Genomic DNA, 23,245 nt, shown 5'->3' on the forward strand with positions numbered 1-23,245 from the left:
GCCTACAAACAAATTGCATCAAAGCTCTTTCACCGCTAACTGTGAGAAAAGTTCATTTAAAGTGTCAGAGAATTTTGTTCCGCCCCCCCAAAAAAAAAAAAACTTCCCTTTCTCCTTCTACTAACATATAATCTTAGGCGCTGAATGAATGTGGCATTTGAGAAAAGAAGTGGAAGTAGCTTTGAGCAGGACCCGAGGCTTCACCAAAACAGAGGTTTTCAAAAGTATTCATCCCCATAGAAAGTGCGTTTCCAGACTTGAGAGTTTACTGTTCTGGTGCCTCTGATGTGCAAAGGAGCAGGAATTTTGCAGTTTAATTTTCCAAAACGGACAAGATTTTTATTACAATATTTACATTATGAAAGAAAATAACGATGAAAAACACAGGAATATATAGATATTTACACTCTATGTTCAGAATTTTGACAAGCACTTTGATTTCACTTTATAATTTCTAGGATTTTGGGAGCGATAGCTCTTTATTGTACCTGTTATAGTAATCTAAACTAAAGTTTTATAAGTGCTCTTCCATTGACACCACATAGTCAGAGGCTAAGATGGTTTCGACTGATGAAAGATCACAAAAATAGTCTTGAGTGGGGAATTTCCAGCTCTGATAACCAACTTTTTTTTTTCAATATGTAGAATAAAATCAAATGTATTTTCATAGATGACATAAAAATATCCCCCTTTTTTTGTCCCTCTGTAATAAAAAAAAAAAAAAAAAAGATTTATACAATATACCAGGATCATATTGATACCAGCTTTGGATTTTCCTGTATCAGACCTCCCCAAAAAAACAAACAGTTGAACAGAGCACCGCCAACGCTAATAAGACGTTATTTTGGCACCGTGACCTTTTATCTAATGCTCAACTGAGAACAGACTGTTCTATATTGATATCTGTAATTTGCATTAATGTCAGTAATTATTTTTTTCAGACTATTAGACTCTTCATTCCAAGTGATACTCACTAAAACAAACATTTCTCCAGCCTGAAGCCGCTGAACAGTGTTTTCCATTATGCGACAGGTTGGAGCCACGTTGAGAGCAGACATAGAACATGAGCGTACCTTAACAATGGCATAAAAATCAAAGGAGTTACCAACACCTTCTTCAAAAGTGCCGTTTCTGAATTCAGGGACATTGCATTTCCCCGTGAGCAGGGCATGTGTTTATTTCTAATCACTTTTTCCACATTTACAGTGATGTGTGAGCTATATATCTGTATAAATGCTGTGTTTGACATCTTGAAAAATGTATTCCCTGTTCATATTGTATCAATTGCACCTGAAAAGTAATCATTTAAAAGCATTTGCTTGTTGAACTGAAAGAGATAAAGAACTTCACAAACTGGGATGTCCTCAAGAATAAACTGCACAAGTGGAAACACATGATAAAACCTGTCTATGGGCAGTTATTTCAGGTACCAGGTGACATCCAGGATCATCCACCTCCAGAGAAGAGCAAACTGTCACATGAGATGCTCTCCACAGGGCCCGTTTCCACATAGTCCCTCTGCCGCCTTCTAAACAAACAAACAAAAAAAGGATAGTGACAGTTATTGACAATGGAAAATGTCAACAAAGAAGTACCGGCTTGTTAAAAACATCCGTAAATGTTGGGCAGTTCAGGATTAACCAGTCGCCCTGAGAAAGAGCACTAACCGTGTAACATTCCAGCAAAGACACGCAGCCAGGGAAAGTCCAAGCGCCAACACAATGGGGACAGTAATATTTATCCAGAGCGTGTTCGGTTGCGGTTGCGGAGTGATCACCAGTGCTATAAAAATGACATTAGAATGAATATCAGATCAAACATCCGAATGAGCAGTTGAACGCGATTGAAGCTCCTGTGTGTTGTAGAAAAACTGCTGCATTGCAAATATGTTAGATTTGATTTAGAATTGAATCACCCACCCCAACAAACTGTGCTGCTCATCCCACAAAGAAGTAATACTAACAGCGTTTAACATTTAACAGGGACATTTTTTTCAGTTTCCAGTGGTGTAACATTTATTGGGAAGAATCGCTGTGACAACATAAAATAATCCACCAAACACACATTTCTTTACTTTTCGTGCTGAGTTTCCCAATACTGTAAATGTTTTAAAAATGGTACCATTTAGAGCTTTTATGTCTCCGGGGACACATTCAGGCTCCGGTGTCACGTTGACTTGAGTGGCGAGCGTGCTATTGAAAACGTAGATTCCAGAGAAATTCCTGGACAGGATCGTGGAGATGTTGGTTTCGAATGAATTGTTTAGAAAAGTTCCGTTGAAGCGCCACCGCAGCTCAGTGTTTGGGTCACGTGTGAAGACATCACACATGAAAAGCCTTTCACCTTCGCTGCGGGTGTACATGTGCTCTGGAAAGAGAAGGTGCAATTTCAAAAAGCCGTGCTTGTAATCTATTGGTGGACAAACAGTGTTTCTATTCCCAATGTACAAATGACTCACCATATATTTTAAGATCCACGGGTACACGTCTATATTCCAATGATACGTGATAGTTACATCGGTATTGGCCTTGGTTGTCTGTCGTGATGTTGTAAAAGAGCAAGGAGCAGTTGTTGATGCTCTCATTCAGCAACAATTTGACTCTCCCCCTGTATGACTCGTTGATCGATTTGAGTGACATTATTCCTTCTTTGGTCGGACTTACTTTCTGCCAGGAGAAAGGGGCTGATACATTGATATTCGTGCAATTACATGGCAAAAGCACCCTTTCATTGACGAGGCCAGGGACATAAATGTTCTTATACTCATCACCTGCAGGAGAAAAGGGAACCCAGAATGAGTTTCAGTCTCAGCATCAATCTGTAAATACAATATGTGAAAACAAACAAAAATAAATAAATGTCTGAACACTAAATATCAAAGTTAAGTGAAGCTTCGTGTTTTAATTTCAAGATGGAGGTTAAAAATAGCAGCTGCTCAGCGGAGCGGTCTCACAGCAAGAAGGCCTCTTGTTTGAGTTTATGATGGACTTGGGAAACTTTCTGTGTGGAGTTTGCATGTTCACCCATGTGCAGATTTTCTCTAAGGACTTCGGGTTTCCTTGCACAGTCAAAAAAAAAAAGTTATACATTTTTTTCCCCGAGGAATAAACCCATTATCACACAAATTTGGAGTAATTTCAAATAATACCTGATTCAAATCTGCTCAAAATGACCATCATCCTTCCTGTGATATAATCTAAATATTATCTTCTATAACACTTTATCCAAGGTGAAGTAACATATTAGCTTTTGTTTGAGTATGAATACTATACACTTGGTAATATCACCAAGTCTTCAAGGATAAGGTATAAAAATAATAATAGTATTGTTTGAATTGTATGAATTAATAATAATAAATCGTGTGCCTTTGTAGGCACATGTCACCCAAACACCAAGCAGGATTGTGCAAACATTCACAGGGAAAAGTCATTTGATATCTGTGACGTTTCGATCATTTTATTAAGCTTTTGTTATTGTCTTATACTGGATTAACTGCTACTTTGCAGAAACAGCTTTTATACTAACTAAAAGAGTCCGATTACATTTCAGCAGTGTGTTTATTTAAAGGTTCCACTCAAACTGATTTTGAATAAAACATTTAAATATTCAATCTCGGAAGAAAGAGGTTAACAAGAAGGCTCATACTATTCTTATTTAATTTGAATGTGTTCTGAATGACCGAATATAAATTACGACAATATCGTCGTGGTAAAAGGAAACGTTTCTCCTTTCTATTCCACGAATCTGAGTGTTGGTGTGTCTGTGAGTTACATTAAATAGAGTGTATGAATACTATATTAAAAAAGTCAGAAGCATGACTATATTAGGTTCAGTGTTGGACGTTGTAGATGTTTAAAAGTGGAGTTGATGCGAAGAGATATCTCCTGTCTTAAAAAAACACGAGCAGACATTAGCTGTCAACACACCCCAGCACTTTGCCTTATTTATCGCCATCAGTTGGCATTTTGCTTTGTTTTTCACTTCCACATTTTCATCACTGTTTCTATAGAAACACAATACAGATACTATTTGAGAAAGAATATCGACTTTTTTTTCGCATAATAATAATAATACAACTTCACATTTGGCTGTATATCCTTTCTTATTTCCTGTAAATCCCCGCTGTTCTGCACATTGACTCTCCCAGTTTAAGCACGAGACAGTTCCATTGTTTGAGACAAATCAACCCAGCGACTCCTTGGACAAATGTGCACTGTCAGACTACATAAACAAAATTCAGATCTCAACATAACTCTAGTTTTTCAACAACAACAAAGAAATCATTTGGTTCACGTGAGGCATATCATGAAGGATAATGTAGTCAGTGACCGTAGAGCTGCGGTGATGTTGTGCCCGCAAACACACCATAACAGAATTTGACTACAAGTCTGAGTGTATAGGAGACTCATGTTTTTAATCAGATTATAATTCTCCATTAAAGTCAGGACTGTGGATGAAATTTAGATACATGGGCTGAGGAATTTGGATGATGAAATGATCGATTGCTACAATACAAACTAAAAACAACAAAAACCAATGACTTTGACTTTGCGTAATGATCTTAACTAGAAAAGTCTAGACAAAGAGACTTTGTGGGCCTGCTTCTTTTTCTTTTGGGTTTAAAAGCAGTTTGCATCCATAATATTATATTACCACTATCTGCTGGTTTTGTCTATCTACACTGTTTCCCACCGCTCTCGTCGTCCCTGATGACTGTTTCCATCTCTCTATCTTGTCAGCAGCTGTTTTTGACCCTGATGACTGTTTCCCCTTCTTCTTCTTCTTCTTCTTCTTCTTCTTCTTCTTCTTCTTCTTCTTCTTCTTCTTCACCTGGGTTTGCAAAGCTGCACCACCGCCATCTGCTGGTTCCAGTCACTCTATACTATTCCCACCGTTCTACACTTTCCCCAATAGTCCCGTCACCTATACAAACCCATTTAAACATCTTCTGCCCCTTCCTCTTCCTTTCCATCCTAGTATCTCCTTCACTCCTCCTCCTTCCATTCCTTCTCTCCACAATCCTTCCATCAAATTCCTTCTTTCACTCCCACACTTCCTGCAGCTCACCAGCACTGTTCCACTGTTTCTGATTCTTGACATAGACTCCAAAGGCCTGTTGGATGTTTCCCCATTATTTGTTTTGTACTTTTTAAGTATGATCTCGCCGACGGGGATTGTAACCTTTGGGCCTTGCCATTAAGGCAGGCACAAGACTGATGTGGTTGTTGTTGAATTACATTCCTCATGTTCTTTAAGCTGTTCATGTCTTACGCACTGTTACTGTTTTTCATAAATATCATGAACTTAAATCAGTTATGTAGACTAACAGTATACATGATTTGAGTATAACACGTGTAACCAAAATATTAGGTTGATGCTATGAAAACGTAAGAAACCCCATATATTTTTGTATTTATTAAGAATTCATTTACTTTTATTTGTTTACTTTATTGATCCCGTTATGAAAAGTGTTGCTGCAGCACCACAGACAGCATAAATGGTGCAATGAACATAGGTACAAACATATATTTAACATACAATAATTAATAGTAATTTCAATTAACAAGGAAGAGGAAGAACTGAAGGGGTTTCAGTGAAGTATAGAAAGTGTGGTTTCCAAGCTGTTAAGTGAGCAACTCACCTGAGACCATTAACGCCATGAACAATCCAAGAAATATCCACATGTTCCTCCTGCAGTCTGTAACATGCATTTCACTCAGGTATGGTGATCGATCCTGCTGCTGCGGCCTCAGAACATTAGTAAATAAAAACTAAATCAATGATTTTCCACGTGTTGGAAAAATTACGACCGTACTAGTGCACCTTTTCACAGGAAGTGATCTGATAAATGAAAGTACCTGGAGGACCGATCCCTCGCTCACTTGTCATGACCAATTATGGAAATATCCGCTAACAATTTTAAACAACGCCTCTTTTTTTTTTTTTTTTTATGGGGTTGTAACAATAAAAACAATAAAAAACGTGGGACGCTAAACCACATTGTATCCTCCAACTTGGAAATGGGACTTTCCAAACTGGTGACTTCTCTTCTGCATGCATACAGCATAAAAGATTGTGTTTTAAAAATGGTGTCTTGAGAGTTGTTTTTTTTCTGTTTCTTATTGTCACCTCACGTATGAAGGAATGGTTTATTTCTGGTCATAAGTCAACACAAGAAAACACCAACAAAGACTGGTGACTTCAAATGAGCAAGAACATGAATAAACTGTAGCCAAGTGGCTTATTTGTGTTGGTTCTGTGGACTAGATTAGAAGAGAATAGAAGAGAATAAAGATATTTTATTGATTCCAGGGGGAATTCTTGTAATACCTCCACACAGAAAAGAACACAGAATAAGAATATAAGTTAAAATGTATGTACGTACAACTTATAAAGAAAATCTCCAAAACAACAACAATACCAATAACAATAACAACAACAAAGCTCTAAATAACCTATATAACATAAGAATAAAGGAAAGTGTATTCTGTTTCCTTATTGCTTCATCGCAGGTATTTGTTTGTATTGTAAGTGTACACAGACTGGATTGTGTCATATGAGCTGTGTGTATAGACACACACACACACACACACACACACACACACACACACACACACACACACACACACACACACACACACACACACACACACACACACACAGGATCAGCGGGATTGGATCAGCCGAGCTGCTGCTGCTGCACCACACGTACAAAGAACCGTTTTAATCTTTCTTTCTTCTGATCTCCGACCGGACACCTCGTGAACATAGCGGCGGTGCTGGGTACCGGGAGGACGGTATGGGGGAGCACACGGCGTTTCTGCTCTTGCTGCTGGCGACCTTGACGCTTTCATCCGAGGTGAGTGAGGAGCGACGGGAGCCGCAGCCTGTGGCGGAGTGTCGGGCAGCGCTGCCCAGCTCCAGCTCCGGCTCCGGCCCAGCCCCAGCCCTGGCCCCGGCTCCGGCTCCGGCCTCGGCTCCGGTCCCGGTCCACTAAACCAGCCGGTACCTTGCGGGGGACACACTGCCCCGCAACCACCGTGTGAAATCGGAAGAAAAACAAGGCGTTGAAACGCGTCCGTGGGAATGTGTCTGACAGCAGTGAGCGGCTTATAACGGATAACATGACGGCTGCGTTAAGCACCAGAGCCTCCGGGCTCATCCGAGGCCCGCACTCCATCTGATCCCCGAAATTAATACCTACTGAGTCATTTTTAACGTTTTTCTCCGCGTCTCCATTTCTATTACTATGATCACCCGGCGGTAATCCGCACAGATTTACTGCGTAGAAGAAACTCGCTTCACTGCCAGCTATGCTCCCGAGGCCTGCCGTTAGATGTCAGTGATTGACAGTTTGCCTCGGATGCTTTTCTTTCTCATGTGCGCTGTTTTTCATTCCAACGTATCTGTTAAATGTCCAGCTACTGTCAGACAGACAGGTTATAAAGTGAAATAGTTGTGTTTCACTGCTGTGGCGGTTGTGATGGTAGCTAACGTTTGTTAGCTTTTTTTCTTTGCAGAAAATCACAACCGCGCTGAAGTTAGCCTCTGACTCGACGGTGAAGGTGAAAATTAAGAACCCTTAAAGACGGATTATCAGGTTTTTAGACAGATTACGATCTAATTTTAACCTTAAATCTATTTCATATTAAGTTATTATATTGAAAGAGTGTATAAAATGTATTTTTTCCTAACACTGTTTCTTTAGGTCATATGTTTTTAGCCTGTAAAATCTTGATTGTATCTATTAGACGCTAAACATTTAAGGTGTTATTTGTGAAATATGCTTTTATTTCATAAAATTGTACAAGAAATGATACTATTGTTAGACATAGGCCACAATAAGCCAGGACTATATTGAAAATAATGTCAGTACATCAAAATAAATGAAAAAGTGTAATTGATAATTAATAAAGGTGCTTTAAATGGCTAAAGTGATGAAATTGCTTTGCAAGTAATGTCCAATTTCCCTTAAAGTACAGGTTTTGATTTGATACATGGTTAAAAACCTGATAGAGCATTTTGGTCCACAGGCCTTACGTTTGACACCCCTATTTTACACAGAAAGTTTAGTCTGTTGATTAATTAAAAACTAAAAAGGATCAAATGTTTGAGTTTGTTTAAACTTTTATCTGAAATAAAGGACCTAAATCGAGTGACTCTGTTAAATTTCCCTTAACTTTTCCCTTAAATGTGAATTTAAGGCCAACTTCAGTGCACGTGAGCATGACAACCGAGCTTTAACAACGTGATTGAGATTTCTCATGTAATCGAACAAACTGATCAGACTCGGGGAAACAGCGGTACGTGAGCCTGATGTGATCGTGCACCATGTCCGGCCGCTGATCTGTTAGTTTGGCTGTGTTTCGGTCCGGCTGCTCGGACTGCTGAGGATGATGGAAAAAAAAAAAAAAAAGATGCAGCCTTATTAGTTTCACACAGGCAAGATGGCGCCTGCAGCTCTGCTGCTCCTGCTGGACCAGGCAGGGAGGAGAAACATGCAGCTCACATGCAGCGATATGTGTGGGTTTGATGCTGCTTGCAGGCCTGCAGCCTCCTCAGCACATGATGATGATGATGATGATGATGCTGCAGGAGAAAAATGTCTCCACTGCAAACATGATGCACACACACTGGGATTGTCGTGACACCACACACCAGCTGTGTTATTTCAGTGCAGGTTATTGAGTTCTGTTATATCACAGTAGCTTTGTGATGGGAAAGGGCACTTTTTCCTTTGGAAGCTTTAAAAAAAATAAAAGAGGGGTAAGTGTAACTACTTTAGTCTACACAGCCCTTCCTTTTGCCTAATTCTTGTTTTTTAACTGCATTGGAGTAAACATGTTATTTTCTCCCTCTTAGTAATTAACTGCACTTCACCACTTCCTTACAGAAATGCCTCCAGTCAGACTCAAACCAGAGATTTTCTCACTGTGAGGTGAGAGGGCTAACCACTAAACCACAGTGTAGCTCACATATAGGCCGAGACGCTTTAAATAAACCTATATCGAAGTAAAATAGAGCTGGAACCTCTTTAAATTGAGTAGTACATTTTTGGTTGAACTCTGACTTTAAACTAAAGTGCTAGATGAATGTTTTTGATTTGAAAGTGAAAGTTGTTGTACGCCTCTGGATCTGTGGTTTTGTTATGGCCTTGCATTACATTTTGTCTGCATTTCATAATAAACTCTATTACATAGATTTATTTTTGAATAAGAGATTAAGTTGTAAAGCTTCGTTTAATTGAGATTGCTATTATTTTCACAGTCTTTTATCAGATTTCCTTTTATCCCATAGGTCTCCACCCCTGATTTGTCTGGGGAAAACAATTGTAGACTTCACCCATTATTAATCCTTAGAAACCGCCTCTTTTATGCAGTTTGTTTACTGCGTGCTGCATGTTTTTAGGCTGCAGGCTGAGTCATGATAGGAAAAGACACAAACATCCCGAAGCAGATGTGATGATCTGTTTGTTTGTTTTTTCCATTGTTTTTCACACTGTGCACTGTTTTAGCTGCTCCACAGCAGCCAGACTAAATTAATTTAAAACCAGGTTTGACAGATTATCTAATGAGAATAGTAGCGAATAACCAGCAGTGCAGGAATTTGTCTAATTGCGTCTTTTGGCTTAAATTCTCCCGCAGGGGGGAATGTGATATCCTCGCACTAATTTGTCGGTGTTCTAACATATGTTGTTCTAGATATCGGATCCTCCGGAGGAAATTAGGTTTTATATCTGGACTCTTTATTTCAACGGTCTGGGCTGTGGTTAGTGCGCCAACTGCTTCATGAGGAACCATCCAAAGCAAAACTATTTCTCGTTCCGATTCAGAGGAGGAGGGTCACGTTATGCAAATCTTAAGGAACAAACACAAGATCAAGTCTGAATTAGTCACTTATAGATGGGCAGCAGATGGCCTCGTGGCGAGCTCTTTATTTTCAGCTTGTAGCATTAGTCCTCTCTCACGCCTCCTTGCCAGAGAAGTAAAGAGTCCAGAAGGTGAAACACGTTGCCATTTCCTTCAATTGTCTCCCGCATTACAAAGAGAGAAAGGACACTATGTGCAGATGGCTGAGCCACGTCTATAGAAGAAGGGTGTTTCCCCTCTCACATCCACTCACAGCTTGATTTAATATCATGTGTCATCATGTGATTTCTGCTCCTATTGCAATGAAAAGGAATGAGATAAAAACCGGCGGGCAAAAAGCACATGTGCTACCCTGTGACTGTAATGCTTATCTCTTTGGCTTCTGTCCTCAAATGGATGCGTAGTCTGCCGAGCTTAGGCTTTAAGCAGTTGTTACTTAATATATATTAATGCAGTAGTAGTAGTATAGTTTTGCCTTCATCCTTCTGACTTTCTAATCCTTATGATGTGTGTGTGTGTGTGTGTGTGTGTGTGTGTGTGTGTGTGTGTGTGTGTGTGTGTGTGTGTGTGTGTGTGTGTGTGTGTGTGTGTGTAGAGCGCAGTCCTCTAACTGAGAGGGAATTCATGTATATGAGCGACATAAAGAGGATATGTCTTATGCTAAACTTAACCAGTCTGGCACAGTCTGTCTTCATCGTTGTCCTCTTCTTCCTCGCCTTGTGTGTGCAGGTGCCTGCTGATGACTCTGTGGGTTTACTAACTGAGCCCCAGGTGGCCATGTTCTGCGGGAAGCTCAACATGCACATCAACGTGCAGAGCGGCAAATGGGAGTCTGATCCCTCGGGGACCAAGAGCTGCGTTGGCACCAAGGAGGGCATCCTGCAGTACTGCCAGGAGGTATTAGACCAGAGTGAGACAGAGAAACGGAGGATCTCACAGCTGAAGGAACGCTGAAATCTCTCTCTCTTTTGGCTTCAGGTGTACCCAGAGCTGCAAATCACAAATGTCGTGGAGGCCAACCAGCCCATCAGCATCCCCAACTGGTGCAAGAAAGGCCGCAAGCAGTGCCGCAGCCACACGCACATCGTGGTGCCTTACCGCTGCCTGGGTAAGCACTGCTAATATAAACAACACGACAAAAGTATGATAGTGAGCCACAATACAACCTAAGAGAGTTTGTAAAAAAAAAAGAAAGAAAAGAAATTAAGACAGTAGCGGTAAAGAAAGATGGTACAGAAGCCTTGTTATAGTGTTCGCCACCTGAGTCTGGCTTTGTAGTTCAGTTAAACATGATGGAGACTCCTCAGCACCTTAGAATGAAAAAAAAAAGTATTTAATATTAATCACGTTGTTCTTTTTTCATTTTTTTTCATTTGCCACTTTTGATATATAAATGCTGTTTAGCATGCGTTCGTTGAGACACGTCGCCTCATTGCCTTGGTGTCTGTTGCAGTCGGGGAGTTTGTGAGCGACGCCCTGCTCGTTCCTGACAAGTGCAAGTTCCTGCACCAGGAGCGAATGGATCAATGCGAGAGTCACCTGCACTGGCACACTGTAGCCAAAGAGGTGAGGACAACCAGTCTAACAGCAGTCAGTGGCACTGATTCTCCCTCTACTTGTGTATCTCTCAGTACTTTCTGATGCCCCATTTGTCCTCCTCATTATCTTTCACCTGATGACTCAGCACTTCTTAATGTCATCCGGCTGTCTAGTCGTATCTGCTGCCAACCGCCTCCGGCACCTTCCTCTAACAAGTGTTCTTTCTTATTATCGTTTCTGTGTGCGCAGACTGTCACTAAGGCAAATGCCTGTCATGTGTTGATATAGTTAGCATTCATTGTCTTTTTATAAGACTCTTAAACGTTTACTTCAGTAAGCTTTTGAAATGATGAAGCCACAAAGTCATGCTTCTCTTTTTAGAGCCAGATGTGAGGAAAGCATTTGGATTCCAGTTGTGACGAGTGTTAAAGGGATACAGACTAATGGCTCTGTTAAGTTAAGCTCCCTATATCGGCCCTTGTGGGGAAATTATTTCTCTGCATTGGAAAGCTCTTCCTCACATCTTAAAAACTTGTATCAAAAATGTTGATTCTTTAGTTTTTACTTTCTTTCCCGGCAAACGATGTGCGATACCTTATCTTGCGGGCGTCTGTGCCTTTTTCCTCCATCAGTTTCTGTTTCAAAAGTGAACTGGTGGTCGTGTGTCATTCACATTCATTGCAATTGGCTACTGAAAGCATCAATGAAATCTAGAAAATGCCCCGTCGACTTTGAGGTTTTTATAAGAGCTATACATGCATGCAGTTTATGGTCATCAAGTATCATAAAGACACAGTTTAAATGATGTATGAAATTAAGGTCTCCGACATTTAATGTTGTTTCTTCAAACCATTGGGAATATTTTGTGAGCGCTAATGAACGTCTTTAATTTGCCCAGTCCTGTGGCGACCGCTCCATGAATCTCCATGATTATGGGATGCTGTTGCCGTGCGGTATTGACCGTTTCCGGGGTGTGGAGTTTGTCTGCTGCCCCGCGGAAGCCGAGCGGGAAACAAACAGCATGGAGCCGGAAGGGGAGGAGTCAGACGTCTGGTGGGGCGGAGCCGACACCGAGTACTCCGATAACAGGTACGATCGCTTGCACGCCGCGTTCGACGGTCCATCGCGCGTTGAGTGAAAGGCTGATCGCGCCGCTTTGTCGCTGCAGCATGACGCGTCAGGCAGACGCAGAGCCGGCCGCCACCGAGGACGATGAAGATGACGATGAAGAGATGGAAGCCTTCGAGAGGGATGAGAATGGAGACGGGGATGTAGATGACGAGGAAGACGAGGACGACGTGGACAACGTGGACGACGACATGACCGACGAACGCTACAGTGATGAGCGCAGTGCTAACGTTGCCATGACGACTACAACCACCACCACCACCGAGTCAGTGGAGGAAGTTGTCCGAGGTGAGGGATCAAGCAGCTCCTTTCTTTGTGCGTTTTGTGTTGGTTTTCCTCATTGTTTTTGTTGTTACACTTTTAAGTTTCTCATCAAATTCAAATGCTTATGTTTTTTTTTGTTGGTTTTTTTTGCATTTAATTTGTTTTTTGATATTTGATTTGCTTGTGTGTGTGTGTGTGTGTGCGTGTGTGCGTGTCTCAGCCGTTTGTTGGGCTCAGGCCGAGTCCGGCCCGTGTCATGACATGCTGGAGCGCTGGTACTTCGTGCCTGAGAAGGGCGGCTGTGCCCTCTTCTTGTTTGGGGGCTGTGGGGGCAACAGGAATAACTTTGAGTCGGAGGAGTACTGCCTAGCTGTCTGCAGCAGCTCGTGTAAGTCCCGGGGGCTGGAGCTAAACCCTGAAGGGTCCACATCACAAGTTTGATTCCCGTCATCAGGCCGCTACAGTAGTTCCTCTTCTTCATTCACTCTTTGTCTCACTGTCCTGAGTGTCATTTAACCCCTCGGAGCTCTTGACGACTGGATTCAGCTGCTCACCCTTCGCTTGTGTTGTGTTTTCTGGACAGTTTGTTCTCACTAAGATAACGGTGTCACTTGAAGTTGGGTTGAGATGACAGAGAAGTTGTATTTACCCACGTAAACAAGCACAAAAAGAGTTCAGAAATCAAATTACACACAAAAACTCAGGAGAATTTTTAAACATTATTTTACACCATTAAAACACAATTGATTTCCTTTTAAATGACACCACCTTTTCAAGGAATGTGCATTTGTGGGATGATCAGCAGAGTTTAGTACATGATGCTCTCATTATAGAATTGCAGAATTCTTTGCCAATGCCAAACAGCTTTACTTTTTTAGATTTGTTCATCACATGCATACGTATCTTTGACAAATATGCACTTTTAAATAAACAAGCTTCTCAGTAGTATGAGCTTTATTGCCAACAAGCTTTGTTAGAATCAAGAAATAATTCACCAAACACAAATGATCTTTACTTTTTGTTAGTAGTCTATGATGCTGGGGCGACTCTGTATTTTTGTGACTGGAGACCAGAGAAAGATCAAAACCATCCATTACATTTTTGGGAAAAAACATATAATTCTTACTTTAGGACACAAATGTATAAAGAAACAGTTAAAATCGTTTAATGAATCATTCTTATTTTTCTGTATGCTAAAAGTGAGTTGGGCAGAAGAACTCCGGTATCTGCAGAATGAAGCCCATCGCCAGCCATCCGATTGTAATCAGAAAGAAACCATGGTGACCAGTCACGACCAATAGTAGCTTCATCTTTAGTGAACACACACCAGGGAAGAATAGATTATTTTAACTAGCCAACAGCAGTGAATACATGATTTGTTGGGACTGTTTTCAGCCTGAAATGAATGAAGAAGTGAATAAACAGCAGACCTGATCACGATGAAGGTCTCTTGTGCAATATTTGGCTCATTTATGCTTTTTATTTTGGCCGATAGTGGCCATTATAGGAGGAAAAAAATCAATCCCAGAGTTCAATATCTGGCTTAGACTTAGAATCAGATTATTGTTTAACTTCACCATCGTCTGTCTTTTGGCTGATGAAGTTTGAACAGTGTAGTAAAAGTGAGCTAAGTGCAGCTAAAGTGAATGTGCAGTCGTTCGCCTCCAAGTCTGTGTGATCGTTTCTAAAACTAACCGATCCCTCTTGCAGCATGTGGACAGAGCAACGTAAACACCAAACCTCCAATGTCAGCATGCGTCTCTGCACGTGTGCCTGCATGCTTTAACCTTCTGCTGGAAATTCATGTCCGCAGCTCTGTAGTAGTCTGAGCCAGCAGCTGTGTGTCGGCAACAATTTCATCAGTGTGTTTTAACCAGCCGAGTGTGTAGATAGCCTGAGTGTCTATGCGTGTGTGAATGGGGGAGCGCTCTGTTAAAGGTTAATGGGTTGATTTGCTGTTTCCATCCAGCGAGCTCCTTAGTGGTGCTGCTGTCTGCCCTGATGCTGACTCGGCACTTTGTGCATCTTATCTCCAGCCTCCCACATTAAACAGAGACACAGTTGGGCTTAAACACACACACACACACTTATTCTGGGAAGCTGATCCTTGTTTGTCCGCAGATGACCTACTTGTCTTTTTCATAGTTATATACACAGATCCAAGCATTTTTTTGTGCGTGTACCTAACCGGTTGTGTGTCATTAATCCATTTGTTTAGTATCTGTAACCCTGTGTGGAATGCATTGGGCTCTACATATGTGTTTTTCCTCCATCCTATCTTCCTGCCATCATTACAGACACTCTGCTTCACTCAGCTCTGGTCTTCTCTGTATCTGATTCCCCCCGTCTGCTTTCCTCCAGTGCCCACCATGGCCCCGAGTCCTCCAGACGCTGTGGATCAGTACCTGGAGGCTCCTGGGGACGACAACGAACACACCGACTTCCAAAAGGCCAAAGAAAGCCTGGAGGCCAAACACCGTGAAAAGATGTCCCAGGTACAGTATGTGTATTCCGCATTGGTTTCTCTATCATTAACTGTGTGATCTGTGCAACAAGCCTCGACTTCTGACCACGTGAAACGTTTGCATTGATCCTTGATGTTTCTTCTCGTTGTGCAGGTAATGAGGGAGTGGGAGGAGGCGGAGAGACAGGCCAAGAGCCTTCCTCGCGCTGACAAGAAAGCTGTTATTCAGGTAAGACAAATGTATGTGTGGTTAGATTTGACAGATTTAGTTCATTTAAATTCTCTTGGTATGGCTGTTATACGAAGCAATGCTACCGTAATGAAGGAAGGAATAAATACAAAGCAAAGAAATAGATCAAAATGGTGTGTGTGTGTGTGTGTGTGTGTGTGTGTGTGTGTGTGTGTGTGTGTGTGTGTGTGTGTGTGTGTGTGTGTGTGTGTGTGTGTGTGTGTGTGTGTGTGTGTGTGTGTGTGTGTGTGTGTGTGTGTGTGTGTGTGTGTGTGTGTGTGTGTGTGTGTGTGTGTGTGTGTGTGTGTGTGTGTGTGTGTGTGTGTGTGTGTGTGTGTGTGTGTGTGTGTGTGTGTGTGTGTGTGTGTTGGGGGGGGGGGTCTCTTTCTGACACCTGTTTAATTTAAGTATTAAACGTATTGGGAGAGCTATTCTTTAGTCTCTTCATATCCTCTTGCACTAACCAGTACAACAAAAACACACCACCTCTCAGAGGTTTCGTCACTGTTTCCTATGCTTATTTGTGTGGGCTTGTTTCTTGTTTGTAAAAGTGTCATGTGATGTTGTAATTTCTGCTATACACTGTAAATACATCTATATTAAATTGAATCGAATAGACCAAACACAGGATGTCACAGACTTTTGAAAATCTCTGTTCGCTTGTGTCACATTATTAGTGACGTGGGATATTCAAGTTCTCCTGCAGCTATTTTTACTCTTTAAAAAATGTCAGGAAATTACCACCTGGCTTGTGAATACTTTTAGCCCAGCAAACGGCAATTTTAGGTTTTGATTTTGTGAAAGGAGCCAGAAGAAAATGTGATCTTTTATAAAGAAAACGGACACAACAGTCCGAATGTCAAACATGCTTGGAGATTCACTTATTTCCAATATCTTTAAAAGGGATGAGGTTGGTAAAAGTGGAAAAGGGTGAATAAATGACTGGAAGTAACAGTACAATAGTGATCTGTACTTCATAAAAATATAATTACTACAAGACAAACTATATTCTATCTACAGCTCTTTATTCCAACTGAGGGCAGGTGACCTCAAGGTCCTTCCTCAGACTTACAGAGAGACGATTTAACACACACACACACACACACCTTCACACTCAAACCTTCGAGCAATCTGGAGTTGCCAATTAACTTCACATGCATGCTTTAGGACTAGAGTACCAGGAGTCTGTGCGTGACCTCATGCAAACTCAACACAGCAAAGCCTGGAATTGAACCTGAGTCTTCTTACTACGTGCTAAAGATCAGCCATGTGTAATTTATTCCATCAAATCAACAGACAGCCCTTTGCGTTTACTGTAATCATTCAGACTAATAAGTCTAAGCACAGTGAGTGATGGACAGCGTTCTGTATGTGCAGCACTTCCAGGAGAAGGTGGAGGCTCTGGAGCAGGAAGCAGCAGGAGAGAGGCAGCAGCTGGTGGAAACCCACATGGCCCGGGTGGAAGCTCTGCTCAATAGCCGCCGACGCCTGGCTCTGGAAAATTACCTCAGTGCCCTGCAGGCCACTCCGCCACGGGTACCAACACACACACGCACACACACCCGCACTCCTCACCTTTGAACAGAACTGGAACACTTGGTTATGGGTGTGTGCCCGGTCAGTTTAGAACTAGCGAAGTAGATTTTTTTTTTAGACAGAAGTCATACACATGAAGCGCACCCACAGTGTGACCATCCCACTAACAGTGAGTGACTCCTCCTCCCGCAGCCCCGTCAGGTGCTGAGCTTGCTGAAGAAGTACGTCCGCGCGGAGCAGAAGGACAGGCAGCACACGCTCAAACACTACGAGCACGTCCGCACAGTCGACCCCAAGAAGGCGTCGCAGATCCGACCTCAGGTAGGTATTCATATACCCTCAAAACTTGAAATAAAGACCATGGTTATCGACCAGCTCAGTTTTCAAACTAAAATAATCCTGGTTGCCATGCACAAACTTAGTGGGCAAACGGGTTGCTTAGCAACAGCCTGCAGCACGCATCATCACTGTGCGCCTCAAACACAAATGGTCGGCATAAATAAAAGTTGATGCTGTTAAAATAACAAAAAAAACATACATTTTCGATAAAAAAAAACTGAATGTTTTTTTCTCGGTGGAATTAAGTTCTTCCTTGAATTTGATTCTTTATTTGCCAAGAACTACCCTTGATACGATTCTCCGTTGCATTAAGTGAGTATTTGAAAATGTGCATATGGTGAAAGGATCAGAGCAAAACAAAGCAGTGTTTATAACATTTATGGAAATTGGAAATATAATTGTACAAGTCCTACTCATAAACACCAGTCTTAATGTTCAGTGTAATTTTATTAGTTCGTCTGGACGTCTTTGTCATTCGTAAAATTTGAAAAAAAAACTCAAGACAAATAATTGTGAAAATGACCAAATATAGACATAGGGTTTTTTCTTTTTGTTGGTGCCATGAATTGCATGTAGCATGTTCTAGTTCGAGATTTGAGGTGAATGTCAGTAACCTTCCTTTGTCCTCCAGGTGTTGACCCACCTCCGTGTGATTGACGAGAGGATGAATCAGTCACTGGGTCTGCTCTTCAAGGTGCCTGCTGTAGCCAATGAGATCCAAAACCAAGTCGGTGAGTGTCTTGTGGACTCGATACACTAAATCCTAGTCACCTAAAGAGATGGTTGGGAACTCAACAATGAACACGTATATATATATATATTCACAACATCTGCTGTCCAAACACATCAGAACTGTCTTCATAATTGAGCCACACTGGGGGTCAGATTAAAAACTTGGTAATCATCAAAAGTCAGGAAAAATTAAAATAAATCATTCTTTTCAAAGATATGTAAGCTTACAAACATGATTTAATTTTCATGGTTGTAAGTTGTCTGCCAGACTCAGATGAGTTTGAACGTGCTTCTCATTTAAAAACATGGCCTCATTAATCTGACCACAGCCTTACATCTGCAGCCGCAGACCCGACACTAATTAAGTGACCAGCCCAACCTGTTGTCCTGCTGAGTGAGGAGGGAAAATGGCCTTCACAGCGCATTCAAGGTCCCGCGATGAATGATATGCTGATAAATCTGCCTCTGTGCCTAAGTAATCAGGACACCGTGTTGACTCAACCTGGCGGGCTTTCTTTCTCCTCCATCTCACCCTGACGCTCCCTCTCTCTCTCTCTCTCTCTCACTCTTGTTTTTTCTCTGTAGCCGTGATCATGCAGAGGGTTCAGTCGGAGCTGTCTCAGCAAGTCTCGTCCCTGCAGAGCGACGGGCGGGTGAGTCCAGTCGCTCCCACTCACACATTCATGGAGTGCGTCCTGTATGAAGCACACTCTCCCACCTATATAAATAGAAATGGTCTCTGCTGAAGGATACCACAGAGGAAGTAAAGTCGCCACGCACGCTGAAACTTTGACGCTGACGTGGCTGGGGAGTGTGGGTTTCATACAGTACAGGATACATTAGAAAGGTGGATGTTAATGAGCAGAATAAGATGAACTGAACATGTGAGGAAAGAAATCAAGCCAGAAAAAAATATGTAGACTATTGAAGACGTTATTTATCTTTTGAGTTCATGCATTAAATTGTTCCATCTAGTAGAAGTCCTCTGTATGACTTTTAAGGAATCCTCTTCAGGAATGTGTTACATTTCCAATGATCCTGATAAACTGTGGTTTGTGCTCGCAGGTGGATGGCAGGGTGAGCTACGGTAACGACGCACTGATGCCCGACCAGACCTACAGCTCCGCCCCGATGGACCCCGGCCTGGATGGGTTCGGTTTCATTCACCCAGAGAGCTTCAACCAGCCCAACACAGAGAACCACGGTAACACACAAGGTTTTGTTTCTTTGCCACATAGGGACAAGATTTAGGCTTACCCGAGCTGGAACAACAACTAATCAGACCGAATCTATTTCTTACTTTAACCATTGTCTATATTATGTCTTCATCGGAAACATTAATGAGTTTCCCCATCAGGACCTCCAAGGAGAAGGCTGCAGATGCATCTCTGTACACAAACGGACGTACTTTGTGCAAAGAAACTTAATCTTTACTTTAATAAGATGTTTACCAGATATTTTAGTGCGATCAAACCTCTTCAAGGCAAATTAAACAACCATAAGTGTCTCAGAAAAGTGTGGAGTTCAGTTTAAATATAATTTAATACCAGAGAGAAGTTTGTGTCCTTATGATCTGTGCAAACTTTTCATTATTCTGCAGTTGAACCCGTTGATGCTCGTCCCGTCCCAGACAGAGGACTTCCCACACGGCCTGGTACGTACTCCATACCTGCATGCGCAAGTTCTCCTGTATAGGCACAATTCAAATTGCAACAACACGCTGTCATCATAGTGAAACAATGCCCTCTGCTTGGTCACGTTCCCTGTTAGTTTTCCATCTGGTGACCAGATGAGCGTCGTAATGTTGATGTTGCTTTAAATGCTTCGCTGCCTCAAACCAGTTCTAGTTGTGGGAACTTTTCTAGCTCCTCCTGCCTAAATCAAGATAAAGTAAGTTTCTGCCTCCCCGTTTAGACAAACTGGCTCAATGAGCTAAATCTTTCTTCGGTACAAAAGTATCGTGTATTAACTTTCACAAATGAAACAAATGTGCTTCATCAAAATAATATTTGACATACCTTCTAATGTGTTACACTGCCTCCGGGATTTCCAGTTCACCACACTGACCCTGGACTAAAACATCTTAACTTCAGAGGCTGATAAAGAGTTTGAGCACTTCTGCTTATTTTTATTGTCGTGCCATCAGTTTCACTTCCGAAACTAGTTTTTTTTTTTTATCAAACTGTTTCATAAAAACCATCTTCATGACTCCTCTCCAGAGCCGTACCGGTTATGTAACTCCTCAAATCAGGAGCTATTTGTTCTTGGACGGCTGAGTTTAAAAGCGGACCATTTATTTCAGGTTATAGAAGTGCAAAAATCAAGCAGAGACGTCTTATGCGATTTGAAATATGAAGAAAACATGTAAACCTTTCACATTGAATACTGTATTGATAGATGTAATTAAAGGTGTGTAACTAATCTTTTACATAAGTCCATGGAGGAATCAGTCCAAAAACTGTGTGTCCATATGGTGACCCCTCAAACTTCCAATCACAGACCAGGTTCACCAGCAAGTCAGGCATTTGTAACAAACTGAAAAAAACACAGTAAATAAGTGTAACTTATATATTTCACCCCTTCACACACACTCACTCACTCACTCACTCACTCACTCACTCACTCACTCACTCACTCACTCACTCACTCACTCACTCCAACTCCAGGTTCAGGATCTTTTGACAAATTCATGGGGTGAGATGAGGTAATCGAACCCACAACCCTGTGATCAGAAGCCAAAACACTCTTACCACAGCCACCTGCAAAGATCCTCCATTCAAGCCCGACTTCAACTGGGGACATTTCCCTCCCTACGGGTTGGTATTAACCACGACACCGCGAGGTGCCAAATGTTGAAAGTTGGAGAATTTTGGGGGAAAATGGAGGCTGAAACTTTCTCTAATATTACTTTCATACTTAAAATTCTCTGAGTATAGCTCATAATTTCATGACTGCAAGTAAAAGCAAAAATATACAAGAAGAGAAGCTATTTTGTCTTTAGTTGGTTAAATATGTTTTGCAGCTGGTCGATGGCAAAAATGTCCGTTTTTGTTCCGAGTTGCAGATTAATGGTCTAAGATTTATTACTTGACGCCTGCTGGTTCTTGTGCTCTGTGTGTCTCTGCTTTCAGTGTCCGCCCTGAAGCCGGAGGAGATGCCCGAGGTGCGGATGGAGACGGAGGACAGGCAGAGTGCCGGTTATGAAGTCTACCATCAGAAGCTGGTGAGGAATCCAACCGTCCACCTCCAGCCAGCACAGGTCCAGTTTCTCTGAGCTCACACGCCGCTTTGTCTTCAACCTGCAGGTGTTCTTTGCTGAGGACGCGGGGTCCAACAAGGGCGCCATCATCGGGCTGATGGTTGGAGGGGTCGTCATAGCAACCGTCATCGTCATCACCCTGGTGATGCTGAGGAAGAAGCAGTACACTTCTATTCACCACGGTGTAATCGAGGTAAAAAGAGGAGGATGCTTTGTGTTGTATCAGCGTCTCTGCGCTGTGTGAGGTTTTTTTTTTTGTTTGTTTGATTCGCTCTCTTCCTGTTCGAAGGTGGACGCCGCCGTGACGCCCGAGGAGCGCCATCTGGCCAAGATGCAGCAGAACGGCTACGAAAATCCCACTTACAAATTCTTTGAGCAGATGCAGAACTAAAAGGACTTCAACATTTCCTACAGGCGTGTGATGGCCCTCCATCACACTGTCACCCCCACCGCCACCACCACCACCACCGCCCCCAGCCTGCTCCACTCCGCGCCCTCACCCTCTTCCCCTCACTGACTCACCCTGCTCGAGGTGGGTGCGGAAGGGTCAGTCCTTGCATGTTATGACCAGGGTGATGGGCCAAAGGAAGAGTGACCTTCTAACTTCGTAACCACATCTTCCATCTACTGCTGCTGTGCCACCACTCGGTCTCATTCTCACCACTTTGATGAACCTTTTAGACCCAAATATCTGCAAAGTCATCAAATCTTCTGTAGAGCCGCCGGCAGGTTTCACACGCCTTCAAATCAGGATGTATTAGTGTTCCAACAATCTTGTTTTACACCCAAAGGGGATCATAGCACTCAGTTTATGGCCACAACCTTTTAGGAGATCGCTGCCTCTTTATTAGACGCTGGGCATTTTTCTCTTCAGGAAACACCTGAAGTCTCATCAGTTGTTCTCATTACCGTCATGCACTCACCCTCCTGGGGGTAGAGAAGAGTGAATTTTTACGATCAGCGTGTGCATGTTTTGATTCGAGTGGTGGGTCTTTATGAGGCACGTTCAAGTTTTCCTTCCAATGCCTTGTTGATTAAACCCCGTCGAGCCCAACTACCTGCACATCCACTAAAAAAAACACAGGATCTCAATTTAGGATCTTGTTTCTGCGTTTTAAGCTCAGTGCTGTTTTTATGTCCTCATGCATCTTCAGTTACCCTGCTTGAAAGGTTAAAAAACAACAAAAAAAACATGTGATTCTTTTTAATATCAATCCTTGCATGTTTGAGTCAGGCGGGTTCGGCCAAAAGAACAAGATGTGAAACAAACCTTATATCATTTTCAGAGCCATAGCTGAAGCTCCTCTTTCCCGGCTATTCGTTAAGACAAAGGTTCTGTTGTACCTGCACATTTTAGCCAATCACCCCCCCCACCGAGTCCTCAGTGTTTGCACTGAAAAGCCTGCTTTATTCTGGGACTAGAAACACGTTTAATTCACTCCACACATGCGGAGGGTTGTCAAGAGCGACCCGCCACACGGTCCAAGTGTTTCAGGATTGTTTTTCCAAAAAAAAAAAAAAAAAAGGACAAAAAGAAAAATTACAGAAAAAAAACCCACATTGAAATGAAGTAAAAGCTAAAAAAAAAAAAAATGGAACGTTTTGTTTTCGGACTCTTTTTTTTTTTTTTAATGTGTAATATGTTAAGACAGAGATTAGCCGTAAGTATATGTAGTGCATGGCAATATCGATGACTGATAAAGTATACTGTACGTGGTGGTCCTCGGAGGGGACCCGGTCACTAGATATTTTAGCAGGATTGTACATTTCTGGCATCTTCTTTGTGATCTTGTGATATGAAGAAGGAAAAAAAAGAAGAGTATTCAGAGTCTGGTCTGCTTTGTCGTCACACAGACTTGCTTTAACTGAATCTTGGCTCTTGACGC

General features: G+C 42.1%; 1 protein-coding gene and 1 long non-coding RNA gene across 3 annotated transcripts; one reads left to right on the plus strand and one right to left on the minus strand.

The window, feature by feature from the left end:
* Positions 1 to 289: 289 nt before the first annotated feature.
* Positions 290 to 5,838, minus strand: LOC308119140. The gene is made up of 5 exons (XR_013935932.1): positions 5,642 to 5,838; positions 2,459 to 2,770; positions 2,122 to 2,367; positions 1,668 to 1,782; positions 290 to 1,528 (listed from the first exon to the last, which is right to left on the minus strand). It is a non-coding gene; the product is annotated as an uncharacterized lncRNA (long non-coding RNA).
* A 706-nt stretch (positions 5,839 to 6,544) lies between these two features.
* On the plus strand, positions 6,545 to 22,925 carry LOC308118730 (amyloid-beta A4 protein-like). 2 transcript variants are annotated; one of them, XM_080478244.1, is made up of 18 exons: positions 6,642 to 6,859; positions 10,599 to 10,766; positions 10,848 to 10,977; positions 11,323 to 11,435; positions 12,307 to 12,497; positions 12,577 to 12,824; positions 13,021 to 13,188; positions 15,162 to 15,295; positions 15,419 to 15,493; positions 16,871 to 17,029; positions 17,222 to 17,350; positions 18,000 to 18,099; positions 18,686 to 18,753; positions 19,166 to 19,304; positions 19,701 to 19,754; positions 21,232 to 21,323; positions 21,406 to 21,552; positions 21,649 to 22,925. In XM_080478244.1, exons 1-18 carry the CDS (start codon positions 6,800 to 6,802, stop codon positions 21,748 to 21,750), a joined length of 2,277 nt encoding a protein of 758 aa, XP_080334370.1. In that variant the 5' UTR covers positions 6,642 to 6,799; the 3' UTR covers positions 21,751 to 22,925. The 2 variants fall into 2 exon arrangements, with proteins under 2 accessions (XP_080334371.1, XP_080334370.1); XM_080478245.1 differs by lacking the exon at positions 13,021 to 13,188 and having other exon boundaries at positions 6,545 to 6,859.
* The last annotated feature ends 320 nt before the right edge of the window (positions 22,926 to 23,245 follow it).

Source organism: Lipophrys pholis (assembly GCF_963383615.2).
Source record: "Lipophrys pholis genome assembly, chromosome: 13".
Classification (NCBI taxonomy): Eukaryota; Metazoa; Chordata; class Actinopteri; order Blenniiformes; family Blenniidae; genus Lipophrys; species Lipophrys pholis.

Excerpts from the sequence above, each read along its gene's own strand:
- LOC308118730 (XM_080478244.1), top strand. The coding sequence starts at position 6,800 with ATGGGGGAGCACACGGCGTTTCTGCTCTTGCTGCTGGCGACCTTGACG. Across the intron at positions 15,296-15,418 it reads ACCGTGAAAAGATGTCCCAG|GTAATGAGGGAGTGGGAGGA; the intron begins GTACAGTATGTG and ends CTCGTTGTGCAG. Across the intron at positions 17,351-17,999 it reads CGTCGCAGATCCGACCTCAG|GTGTTGACCCACCTCCGTGT; the intron begins GTAGGTATTCAT and ends TTTGTCCTCCAG.